Raw genomic sequence first — 13,740 nt, 5'->3', positions numbered from 1 at the left:
TTTTTTCCATGTCCATATGTATATATATGTTTTTATTTTGTGTTCTGTGCCCTGTTCCTACGAGAGAGAGACCGAGTTTCTTTTACTACCAGTATTGTCGCGTCGGGACGACGCGCGGTAGGTGGCCGAGCGTATGTAGACAGCCTGTACTGTCTGCACAGACAGCCCATGCTGTCTGCCAGCTTAGTTCATATTTCGCGCCACTCAAGTGCTGCCACCTATAGGCCTTGCCACTTCAGTATGCCCAGACTTGCCTCGCTCTCACTCACACAGCGGCCTGGCATCAAGACACAAGTACTCCCAGCTCTCTCTCGTGGGCATGGCCCTGCCCGGGCCATGGGCACAAACACACAAGCCTGTGTAACCCACCACTACTTAACAATAAAGTAAGAAGCCTCCGAAGAAGACGTATCATTCACACCCGCTTGCAGCACTTACCAAATAAACCCCGTTATAACAACATATATAAGACAGTCACATTCGGCTTCTCTTTTTTCTCTTGTTTCTTGTTTGTATTCTCTAGTCATCGTCTCTTTCGCCTCTGTTTCTATGTGTTCTCACCCACTTCCGTAAATTAAGAATTTCAAGTTAAAGTAATAAAAAAATACATGGAGATAAATGAAACAACAGATTAGGACACTTGTATATTGCAAGCTCTCTGCTACCATCGTCTGCGTCTAAGTTACAGACTAAAATATACAGTTGTAGTAGCTTGTTACTTTATATCTCTATACAAATGAACTACAAGGGATTACATTAACTAAGTGTTCATTATACTCATATAGGTAAGTTATTGTCCTGTGTTTCGTGGAGTGAACCTAATGGCAAAAGGTTTATCCGGCATCATGTTAAGTCTCATTATTTGACCGATGGTGTCACCTCCAGTAGAGCTTTCCACCTCCATCTTGAAGCTTTTCACAAGCTGTTGCAAAAGAAAAAATAAGCTTGTCCAATGTTACGATTCTTAGAAAGAAAAACAATCATTGAAGTCATTTATGAGAACATAAGAGAAAACATGAAGCCGTGTCTTTGAAGTATATTAAACATTCTCAACATATTTGCCAAATGCATGATGTGTTTGCATTACGCTCAACTATAAAAAATTCTCACAGACAAGAATTCCCCAGAAATCCCAGCTCGCCTTAAATAATTTTCAGAGTTATATGAAACACAAAATAAGGTTAAGACAGGCCAAGAATAAAATTTAGATAAAATAAATGAGTTCCTCTAAGCGGATATCTAAGAAAGGTTAAGTACGACACTTTACAACGGTAATTCTTTAAAAAAATTTTTGCTGGTGCCCAGGTTCTAGTTAAGGGAGGCTAAACCAACAACCTCTACCCTGACTCTCACTTTGGTCTTCACACACCACTTGAGATAAATAATAGACAAGGAAAAAATGTTAATTTAAAATAAGAAAATCGAGTAAACTTGGTTGCTGTACAAACTAGTTTTTTGCTCAAACTCATTAAAGAGAACACTGCCTTGAAAACTAATTTAACAAGGTATTCTAATTTAAGAGAAGCTGTATCACAAATTGTGCTCTGGTTACCTCGTAAGTCATGTACTAGCTGTATTAGAAGTCAAGCTCTGGCCGTATTAGAAATCATCTTCTGGATATATTATAAGTCAAACTCTGGCTGTATCAGTAGTCATGCTTTGGCTGTATTAGAATCCAAGCTCTAGATGTATTAGTAGTCATGCTTTGGCTGTATCACTAGTCATGCTTTGGCTGGATTAGAAGTCATGCTCTGGCTGTATCATTAGTCATGCTCTGGCTGTATCATTAGTCATGCTCTGGCTGTATCAGTAGTCATGCTCTGGCTGTATCATTAGTCATGCTCTGGCTGTATCAGTAGTCATGCTCTGGCTGTATCAGTAGTCATGCTCTGGCTGTATCGGTGGTCATGCTGCACTGGCAGTATCAGTAGTCATGCACTAGCAGTATCAGTAGTCATCATCCAGCTGTATAGGCAGTCATGCTCTGGCAGTATCAGAAGTCCTGCCCAAGCCTGCAAACAAATTCAAAACTTTGTCTTTGTGACAGAAAGAGCTGAAAATCCAGCTCCTGCCCGGTAGTTTGTTGCAAAGGCCAGAAGAACCTGAAGATCTTTACATCCCAGAGCCAGTTTTTTCTTGTGCACTTTAACCCAAAATGCACTCAACGATTTCTTTTGCTTGCTTAAAACATAATGAAGCGTTATAATTTTTACCTCTACGAGCAGCTGCGTTTGCAGCTAATTTATGTTTCCCATATTCAAGAAGAATGCGTGGATGATGGCAAAATGTCTTGTGCTAAAGAGTTATGCTACTCTCCCCTTCCTTGTGTCAAACGTGACTTTATCTCTCACTTTACAGTAACTGTATGACCCTTGGGTGTTTATTGCTTCTTCATTATTATAATTATGGTAATATGCAGCTCGCAGCTATGTTGAATGTTTCGAGGACGATGAAGGAAACTACTGTGTCTTCCAGAAACAAAATAGGGAGTAGAAAAATAGTAGTCTTTTTTTTTTCCTGTCCTCTTCTGCACCTTTAACTTACCGTTAAATGTTGACAGCTTCTCTGATAGCCCAAGCACTCTGGTCACGACTTTTCACTGAAGTGATAAAGTCGTTGACCTAAGGAAAAATAACTCACTAGGAAGACCACGAGCATCATCCACTTGCAGCATTGTGGTAATGGGACGAGTCATCTCAAACAAGAATATTTCTACCTTCCTGCAATGCCGCTATTCGTAGAACCTTTCCTAGCTACATTTATTTGACCTTGGTGTGATTTGGTATATATATATATATATATATATATATATATATATATATATATATATATATATATATATATATATATATATATATATATATATATATATATATATATATATATATATATATATATATATATATATATATATATATGTGTGTGTGTATATATATATGTATGTGTATGTGTGTATGTATGTGTGTGTGTTTGTGTGTGTACTCACCTATTTGTACTCACCTATTTGTGGTTGCAGGGGTCGAGTCATAGCTCCTGGCCCCGCCTCTTCGCTGATTGCTACTAGGTCCTCTCTCTCCCTGCCCCATGAGCTTTATCATACCTCTCCTTAAAACTATGTATGGTTCCCGCCTCCACTACGTCACTTTCTAGGCAATTCCACGGCCTGACTACTCTGTGACTGAAGAAATACTTCCTAACATCCCTTTGATTCACCTGAGTCTTCAACTTCCAATTGTGACTTCTTGTGTCTGTGTCCCATCTCTGAAACATCCCGACTTTGTGTGTGTGTGTGTGCGTGTGTGTGTGTGTGTGTGTGTGTGTGTGTGTGTGTGTGTGTGTGTGTGTGTGTGTGTGTGTGTGTGTGTGTGTGTGGGTGTGGGTGTGTGTGTGTGTGTGTGTAGTTAGAGCTTTGTCATTCCCATGTACGATGTTTCAATTGGAAGACGAAACTGGAGCACATCTGACTAAAGATTCAATGAATGACTGACCTCGCAGTGATGGTATTCACTCCTTGAGTGATGTCTTGCATGACAGCTGCAACTCACGCGACGGCCTTTAACAGTTTTGGGTTGCACAAAGCCATAAATAAGGTGTTTCGCTCAAGACAACGGTTCATTCTCCTAGAGTGGAACATTAATTTACTATACTCTAACTATCTTTATGCTACCCATATTTGTCGGAACTCAGACTTCCTCCTGATGGAGGAGACAATGAAGAATCATTACTCACTGACTATTTTCACTTTATCAATGAATCTCTGGCGTGCTCCAATCATCAGTAATGCAATATCAGAGCACATGCTGGAACACTGATTCAGGTTAAATACTTCTTCCTTAATGAATGAATCTCCAATTGAGAAAATATCTCCGGTTGTGGTAGACGGCAATAGCCGGCAGAACAAGAACAATTCCTCCCCTATCGTTCGGATCTCGATAGCGTGCATACGCTGTGAATGGAGCGTCGTCACTAGCATCAAACAGCAATCACCTGTTGTTTGATGTCATTTGATATGTCGAAGATGCTCGCATGAATCATATCATTCGACAAAGGAATCTGCTCGATCTTCCTGGCGACGTCACGTCGCGACGCCTGGTGGCGTCCCCTCCGCAGACGGTATGCACCCTCCCGACGTCACCTCTGTAGACAGCATGAACCCTGGTGGCGTCCCCTCTGCAGACGGTAGCATACTGCCGACGTCACCTCCGCAGATGAGTCATGAGTAATACCTTGTTAACTACTTTTAGGTAAGACACATATGCAACAGTTAGGTATCTTTATTTCGAAACGTTTCGCCTACACAGTAGGCTTCTTCAGTCGAGTACAGAAAAGTTGATAGAAGCAGAAGATACTTGAAGACGATGTAATCAGTCCATCACCCTTAAAGTTGTGAGGTGGTCAGTCCCTCAGTCTGGAGAAGAGCATTGTTCCATAGTATGAAACAATACCATGGAACAATGCTCTTCTCCAGACTGAGAGACTGACCACCTCAAAACTTTAAGGGTGATGGACTGATTACATCGTCTTCAAGTATCTTCTGCTTCTATCAACTTTTCTGTACTCGACTGAAGAAGCCTACTGTGTAGGCGAAACGTTTCGAAATAAAGATACCTAACTGTTGCATATGTGTCTTACCTAACAACCTGTCGGTATTTTATACCATTTTAATGTTCATTCTAACTACTTTTAGCTTCAACTGTATCTCACCAGTTGCGTGGCTTCTTCTGTCCTGCAATCAGTCACCAGCTTGAATGATCAGAGATCGAGAGTTCGACTTCAACCAAAGGATCAAGTTTTCATCAATCCTCGGGTCTAACTATCCGTATCAAAACGAAACAGAACAAAATGGGAGCGACAGTAGCTTAGTACTTTCGACAGAAGAAACCTTGTGTTTTTTTAAACATCGAAAGCACTGCCTTTTCTTTCGAGACGTTGCCCGGTGTACATAGGAACAAATAACTGTTCTTATGTACACTATTTTTCTTCACATCAAGATAAAGTTAAACTGTCTGTTTTCTCATCAATGTTTTTGAGAGTTTTGCGTATTTGTAGTCCAGAGTTCATAGATGAAGAAATATCCAAAATTTATGGAATAGCTAATGATCTGAAATACCCACGAAACGTAATTGATAAATCTTTTAAGATTGCTAGAAATACTTTTTTACAATCCAAAAAGGGACAACCAACCTTATTCAACTAAAAATATGTTGGTTCTCCCTTACCATGAAAACTTGGTTGATATGCCTTCTCTTCTTAAGACTTTTAATATCAAAGTTGTATTTAAAAATCTTGATACAGTAAAAAAAAATTTTTGATAAAGAATTTCCCCCAAAATGCTGATGGATGTGTCTATAAGATTCCTTGTAAAATTTGCGATAAAGTTTACTACGGTCAAACTGGTAAAAGTCTCGAGCTAAGATTAAAACAATATAAATATAGAATTAGAACTGGACAAGATTCCAATGCTCTATTTATTCATGTGAGAGATTTTAACCATCCAATTGATTTTCAAAAAGTTGAGAAAGTTGTATCAAGCAAGTCCATGGTCGACAGGAATATAATTGAATCTTGTTTCATAAAAAGCAGTTTTGACAATAATATGAATATTTCTTTTGGTTTATATAAATTAGATCCACTTATAATTAATAGAATTTGGGAAGAATTTAATAATACATTGGACAAATAATAAATTTTAAAATTCTTAATTCTTGGGTACAATAGTTTGTTTGTGGGTTGCGTGAAGGACTGTCTAGTTTGACCAGCGGGCCTGCTGCAGTGTTTCCTTTCTAATGAGTCGCACGTCAGGTGTTGTTTTGTTGTGGGATGTAATAGTGAGGTGGCGTCTAGACCCTTTATATGCCTTCCAATGATGCATTACCACACTTCACGATGCACTTCTCGAACAGGGTAAAGATCAAACCAGATAGTGGGACAGTTAATGACTCGTCCAAACTAGCACTTGCAGCTGTCGTCAGTGGCAGACTGCAAGTCAAGTTTAATGCGATTCTGTCGCTCAAAGAGGCCTTCGTTGTCGTCTGTACTGACGACACCGAGGCTGACAAACTCATTACCACCACTGCTACAGCCACTCTACGAGATCAGGGATTTATTGTCTTGACTTCCCCAGCTCTGAAGGCCAGGAGAACTGTGTTCCTCAAGAGACTCGACAAGCTCATCACTGTCCAGGCTACCGAAGAAATCAAGCCGTCCATTGAAGCACAGAACCCTTGGGCCAAGGTGAAATTCATTACCAAAATACCCAACGCCTCTTCCATGCTGAAGGTCACCTTCAGTGACGTCAACATGGCAGCCAGAGCTCTCGCTGAGGGACTGGCTATTCACTACTTCCACATCAACCCAGCCTTCATCGAAGCAGGAAAATTCCATCAAATTCCAGTATTCCAACTGTTACTCATACCTACATACCACCAAAGACTGCCTTGCCAAGAATAAGAAGTTCTGCTCCACCTGCGACCAAGAAGGTCATGACTTCAAGACGTGCACTACTGCCTCTCCACCTAAATGCTTGAACTGCAAGAATGATCACCATACTCTTGCTGCCAAGTGCCCAACCAGACGAGATATACTTAAGAAACAACTCCAACAACAACAAAAAAACCCACTGCACAAGCGACTACATATGCTGCTATTACCAAGCTTCAAGCAGATACTACCAAGATTCTTCAAGCCACGCAAGCTGCATCTACCACGTCTTCGCCAGCTCTTGCTGGCGACTCCACCAAGATTCTTTACTGCATCATGTATGCTCATGTGCAGAATGTAGCTGAACCTGGTTCCTTCAACACCACCATCAACGAACTCTTCAAGCTCAACAACATGCCTGGTTTCACATTCCCTGCATCTCCACCTTCCACAGAGATCATAAAATCCACTGCAAATGTCGACAACATTACCACTGCTCCACCGCTACCACACCTTCCTCCCGACACAGAGATGGACCAATCAGAGACCACTGAGACGCAGACCGATTCCACCAATGAGAGTCCAGCAGCACCTGCTTCCACCTCCGTCACAACGGACCAATCAGACGCCTCACCTCAATCGTCTCAGCCACCAGCCAAGAAGGTTAAAACACAAGAGCCTTGGGATGCATCCCTACGTACTACCGCCACTCGTTCACGAGAAGTCCAGTTCCTGCCTGGTGTATACTTCTACACAACCAACCAGAATGAGAACGCAATGTACACTCCAGAAATTATTCAACGCCTCCACAACGAGACAGTCAAGTTCACCTGCGACTCAACTCGATCATTCACCACTGAATCCCTGATCAACCTACTCTCAAAAAGTCACCGCTTTGTGGCACTCGACTACACCACAAGGAAGAAATTCAGGACTCTCTAGAATGGGGCTGCCGAAGACGGTACCCTCATCTAGCAGGACTGTCAATGATCAATCACCGTGAAGACAAGTTTCCCCAGCACTTTGCTGCCTGCTAAAGCTGGGGTGTGGCTCCAAAACGAACCCTGTAATTGCTGCCTCCGCCCTCCTATGCTGCTGAAGATGCTGAACGAGAAGACACTTCCCACTTGGGGAGTCACCGCAAGACAGAAGAAGTCACCCTCCAACCGGAGGGCCCCAAGAAAGAATACAGAAGAAAGAAGAAGATGAACGACACCCCCCGCCCGGGAGGCCACCGCCGGGTCGCCATCTGGAGAAGACCCGGGCCGGAAGTACCGGCAAACCTACAACAACATTAGAACATAAGAAAGGAGGATCACTGCAGCAGGCCTGTTGGCCCATACTCGGCAGGTCCTTTACAATCCATCACACTAACAAACATTTGCCCAACCCAATTTTCAATGCTCCCCAAGAAATAAGGTATGATAACTCTATCGACTCATTTGCAAGTCCCAATCAAATCCAACCCCTCTCACTCATATGTTTATCCAACCTAAATTTGAAACTACCCAAAGTCCTAGCCTCAATAACCCAACTAGGTAGACTGTTCCACTCATCAACTACCCTATTTCCAAACCAATACTTTCCTATGTTCTTTCTAAATCTAAACTTGTCTAATTTAAATCCATTACTGCGGGTTCTCTCTTGTAGAGATATCCTCAAGACCTTACTAATGTCCCCTTTATTAATACCCATCTTCCACTTATACACTTCGATCAGGTCTCCCCTCATTCATCGTCTAACAAGTGAATGTAATTTAAGAGTCTTCAATCTTTCTTCATAAGGAAGATTTCTAATGCTATGTATTAATTTAGTCATTCTACGCTGAATGTTTTCTAACGAATTTATGTCCATTCTGTAATATGGAGACCAGAACTGAGCTGCATAATCTAGGTGAAGCCTTGCTAATGATGTATAAAGCTGCAGTATGACCTCTGGACTTCTGTTGCTTACACTTCTTGATATCAATCCCAATAATCTATTTGCTCTATTACGTACGCTTAGGCACCATAACCCCAAAGTCCTTTTCACAATCTGTATGGCTAAGTTCTACATTGTTTAACTTATAAGTACTAGGGTTATGGACACTCCCGAGCTTCAGAACCTTGCATTTATCCACATTGAACTGCATCTGCCACTTTGCTGACCAGGTATTGAGTTTGTCTAAATCCTGTGTGATGAATGGTTTTGTGATGAATGGTTTGAAAAACCGACAAGTTGAAGATTGAGACACTTATGCAGCATATGGGAATCTTTATTCAGGAAACGTTTCGCCACACAGTGGCTTCATCAGTCCAATACAAAGAGGAAGGCGTAAGGAGAGGAGGAGTATGAGGTAATCAGTCCCTCAGCCTGGAGTCGATGTGTTCAGTCCATCAAATCCTCCTGAAGTTCCCTGATATTTACGTTTGAATCAATTATCCTACCTATCTTTGTGTCATCGGCGAATTTGCTCATTTCACTAGTAATTCCCTCATCAAGATCATTGATATATATTATAAACAACAACGGGCCCAAGACTGATCCCTGTGGAACGCCACTTGTTACAGATCCCCACTCGGATTTAATCCCATTTATGGACACTCTCTGCTTCCTGTCTGTGAGCCATGACTCGATCCACGAGAGCACTTTTCCCAGAATGTCATGAGCTGCCACTTTCTTTAACAGTCTTTGGTGCGGAACTCTATCAAAAGCCTTACTAAAATCTAAGTAAATAATATCAATTTTTTTATCGTGATCAACAGCCTCAGAAGCTTTACTGAAGAAAGTTAATAAACTAGTTAGACAAGAACGGCCTCTCGTGAATCCATGCTGAGTATCATTAATCAAGCTATGCTTTTCGAGATGGCTTCTTATAATCTCAGCTATAATTGACTCTAGTAATTTGCCTACAATTGAGGTCAGGCCTATTGGGCGGTAATTAGACGGTAACTTTTTTTGTTCCTTGATAATGTGAGTAGCCACAAAAGCGCTTGGAATTTCACTATGCTTTCACAGTGGTTGCTTTGCATATTCTGAAATCACCTGTTTACTGTGATCTTATTGTGTATATATATATATATATATATATATATATATATATATATATATATATATATATATATATATATATATATATATATATATATATATATATATATATATATATATTTATATATATATATATATATATAAATATATATACATATATATATATATATATATATATATATATATATATATATATATATATATATATATATATATATATTTATAGATATATATACATATATATATATATATGTATATATATATATATATATATATATATATATATATATATATATATATACATATATATATATATGTGTGTGTGTGTGTGTGTGTGTGTGTGTGTGTGTGTGTGTGTGTGTGTGTGTGTGTGTGTGTGTGTGTGTGTGTGTGTGTGTGTGTGTGTGAATGCAGCAGTGAGGAGGCAGTGGGAGGCAGTGGAGATGTCCTGTCTAAGGGCAATGTGTGGTGTAAATATTATGCAGAAAATTCGGAGTGTGGAAATTAGGAGAAGGTGTGGAGTTAATGAAAGTATTAGTCAGAGGGCTGAAGAGGGGTTGTTGAGGTGGTTTGGTCATTTAGAGAGAATGGATCAAAGTAGAATGACATGGAGAGCGTTTAGATCTGTAGGGGAAGGAAGGCGGGGTAGGGGTCGTCCTCGAAAAGATTGGAGGGAGGGGGTAAAGGAGGTGTTGTCGGCGAGGAGTTTGGATTTCCAGCGATCGTGCGTGAGCGTGTTAGATAGGAGTGAATGGAGACAAATGTTATTTGGGACCTGGCGATCTGTTGGAGTGTGAACAGGGTAATATTTAGTGAAGGAACTCAGGGAAACCGGTTATTTTTATATAGCCGGACTTGAGTCCTGGAAATGGTAAGCACAATGTCTGCACTCTAAAGGAGGGGTTCAGGATATTGGCAGTTTGGAAGAATATGTTGTGTATCTTTATAGGTATATGCTTCTAAACTGTTGTGTTCTGAGCACCTCTGCAAAAACAGTGATTATGTGTGAGTGAGGTGAAAGTGTTGAATGATGATGAAAGTATTTTCTTTTTGGAGATTTTCTTTCTTTTTTGGGTCACCCTGCCTCGGTGGGAGACGGTCGACTTGTTGAAAAAAAAATATATATGTGTATGTATATATATATATATATATATATATATATATATATATATATATATATATATATATATATATATATATATATATATATATATATATATGCGTGTGTGTGTGTGTGCGTGTGTGTGTGTGCGTGTGTGTGTGCGTGTACTCACCTATTTGTACTCACCTATTTGTGGTTGCAGGGGTCGAGTCACAGCTCCTGGCCCCGCCTCTTCGCTGATTGCTACTAGGTCCTCTCTCTCCCTGCCCCATGAGCTCTATCATACCTCGCCTTAAAACTATGTATGGTTCCTGCCTCCACCACATCACTTTCTAGGCTATTCCACGGCCTGACTACTCTATGACTGAAGAAATACTTCCTAACATCCCTTTGATTCATCTGAGTCTTCAACTTCCAATTGTGACCTCTTGTGTCTGTGTCCCATCTCTGGAACATCCCGTCTTTGTCCACCTCGTCTATTCCACGCAGTATTTTATATGTCGTTATCATGTCTCCCCTGACCCTCCTGGCCTCCAGTGTCGTCAGGCCGATTTCCCTCAACCTTTCTTCATAGGACAATCCCCGTAGCTCTGGGACTAGTCTTGTTGCAAACCTTTGCACTTTCTCTAATTTCTTGACGTGCTTGACTAGGTGTGGATTCCAAACTGGTGCTGCATACTCCAGTATGGGCCTGACGTAGATGGTGTACAGAGTCTTAAACGAATCCTTACTGAGGTATCGGAACGCTATCCGTAGGTTTGCCAGGCGCCCGTATGCTGCAGCAGTTATCTGATTGATGTGCGCCTCAGGAGATATGCTCGGTGTTATACTCACCCCCAGATCTTTTTCCTTTAGTGAGGTTTGCAGTCTTTGGCCATCTAAACTATATTGTGTCTGCGGTCTTCTTTGCCCTTCCCCAATCTTCATGACTTTGCATTTGGCAGGGTTAAATTCAAGGAGCCAGTTGCTGGACCAGGCTTGTAGCCTGTCCAGATCTCTTTGTAGTCCTGCCTGATCCTCGTCCGATTCGATCCTTCTCATTAACTTCACATCGTCTGCAAACAAGGACACTTCTGAGTCTATCCCTTCCGTTATGTCGTTCACGTATACCAAGAACAGCACAGGTCCTAGGACTGACCCCTGTGGAACCCCGCTTGTCACAGGCGCCCACTCTGACACCTCGTCGCGTACCATGACTCGTTGTTTCCTCCCTGTCAGATATTCTCTGATCCATTGCAGTGCCTTTCCTGTTATGTGTGCCTGGTCCTCTAGCTTTTGCAGTAACCTCTTGTGAGGAACTGTGTCGAAAGCCTTCTTGCAGTCCAAAAATACGCAGTCGATCCACCCCTCTCTCTCTTGTCTTACTTCTGTCACCTTGTCATAAAACTCTAGTAGGTTTGTGACACAGGATTTTCCTTCCCTGAAACCGTGCTGGTTGTCAATTATACACTTGTTTCTTTCCAGGTGCCCCACCACTCTCCTCCTGATGATCTTCTCCATGACCTTGCATACTATACACGTTAGAGATACAGGTCTGTAGTTTAGTGCCTCATGTCTGTCTCCCTTTTTAAAAATTGGGACTACATTTGCCATTTTCCATACCTCAGGGAGTTGCCCAGTTTCAAATGATGTGTTGAAGATCTTTGTTAATGGCTCACACAATATCTCTGCTCCCTCTTTAAGGACCCATGGAGAGATGTTGTCTGGTCCCACCGCCTTTGAGGTGTCAAGTTCGCATAGCAGCTTCTTCACCTCCTCCTTGGTTATATGTACCTCATCCAGCACTTGCTGGTGTGCCCCCCTGTTCTGATTTCTTGGAGTCCTACTGGTTTCCACTGTAAATACCTCTTTAAATCTTGTGTTGAGCTCCTGACATACCTCTCGGTCGTTTCTTGTGAATTCCCCATCACCCTTCCTCAGTCTGATTACCTGGTCCTTGACTGTTGTTTTCCTCCTGATGTGGCTGTACAACAGCTTCGGGTCAGTCTTTACTTTTGATGCTATGTCATTTTCATATTGTCTCTGAGCCTCCCTTCTTATCTGTGCATATTCGTTTCTGGCTCTTCGGCTGATTTCTTTATTTTCCTGAGTTCTCTGTCTTCTGTACCTTTTCCATTCTCTAGTACACCTAGTTTTTGCCTCCCTACACCTTTGGGTGAACCAAGGACTCGTTCTGTTCTTCCCATTATTTCTGTTTCCCTTGGGAACAAACCTCTCCTCTGCCTCCTTGCATTTTGTTGCTACATAGTCCATCATTTCTTGTACTGGTTTTCCTGTCAGTTCCCTCTCCCACTGAATGTCTTGAAGGAAGTTCCTCATGCCTGAGTAGTTCCCCCTTTTGTAGTTTGGTTTTTCCCAGCCTATTCCTGCTACTCTCTCCACTTGGAGCTCAACTATGTAGTCGAAGCACAGAACCACATGATCACTAGCTCCCAGGGGCCTTTCATACATGATACCCTCGATGTCCGAACTACTCATGGTGAATACAAGGTCCAACCTTGCTGGTTCATCCTCTCCTCTCTCTCTGGTAGTGTCTCTAACATGTTGATGCATGAGGTTCTCCAGTACCACATCCATCATCTTGGCTCTCCATGTTTCGGGACCCCCATGGGGCTCCAGGTTTTCCCAGTCAATCTCCTTGTGATTGAAATCACCCATAACTAGTAACTTTGCTCCCCCCATGTGTGCTCTCCTGGCCACCTCGGCTAGTGTGTTGATCATTGCTCTGTTGCTCTCATCGTATTCTTCTCTTGGCCTCCTGCAGTTCTGTGGTGGGTTGTACATTACTGCAATTATCACCTTATGTCCCTCAGACTGGATTGTTCCTACTAAGTAGTCCCTTTCGCCCATGCCATCCATTCCTTCCATTTTCTCAAAACCCCACTGGTTTTTAATGAGCAGTGCAACTCCTCCTCCCCCTCTCCTCCCTCTGTCTTTCCTGAAGATTTGATATCCGGATGGAAAGATTGAATCTGTTATTATTCTGGTGAGTTTTGTTTCTGTGAGTGCTATTATGTCTGGGGATGTCTCTTTGATTCTTTCGTGCCACTCCTCATACTTGTTTGTTATTCCATCTGCATTTGTATACCACACCTTCAACTTCTTTTCTAAGACTGTGGTCTGGGAAGTATATTGGGGTTGGGGAAGTGGGAGACCTGGTAAGGAACTATGGGTTGTTGCTGTGGGGG

The 13,740-nt window shown here is 41.8% G+C and overlaps 1 protein-coding gene across 2 annotated transcripts in view; it reads right to left on the bottom strand.

The window, feature by feature from the left end:
* Positions 1–506: 506 nt before the first annotated feature.
* Positions 507–13,740, bottom strand: part of LOC128691116 (cytochrome P450 302a1, mitochondrial) — a 335,719-nt gene continuing 322,485 nt past the window's right edge. For both annotated transcript variants that reach the window (XM_070089509.1, XM_053780095.2), the window contains exon 11: positions 507–922. In XM_070089509.1, the coding sequence (XP_069945610.1) occupies positions 791–922 (132 nt within the window). In that variant the 3' untranslated portion in view covers positions 507–790. The remainder of the gene's footprint in view (positions 923–13,740) is intronic.

This window comes from Cherax quadricarinatus, chromosome 2, assembly GCF_038502225.1.
Source record: "Cherax quadricarinatus isolate ZL_2023a chromosome 2, ASM3850222v1, whole genome shotgun sequence".
In the NCBI taxonomy this organism is placed as follows: Eukaryota; Metazoa; Arthropoda; class Malacostraca; order Decapoda; family Parastacidae; genus Cherax; species Cherax quadricarinatus.
This window is presented reverse-complemented; position numbering and strand designations above follow the sequence as displayed.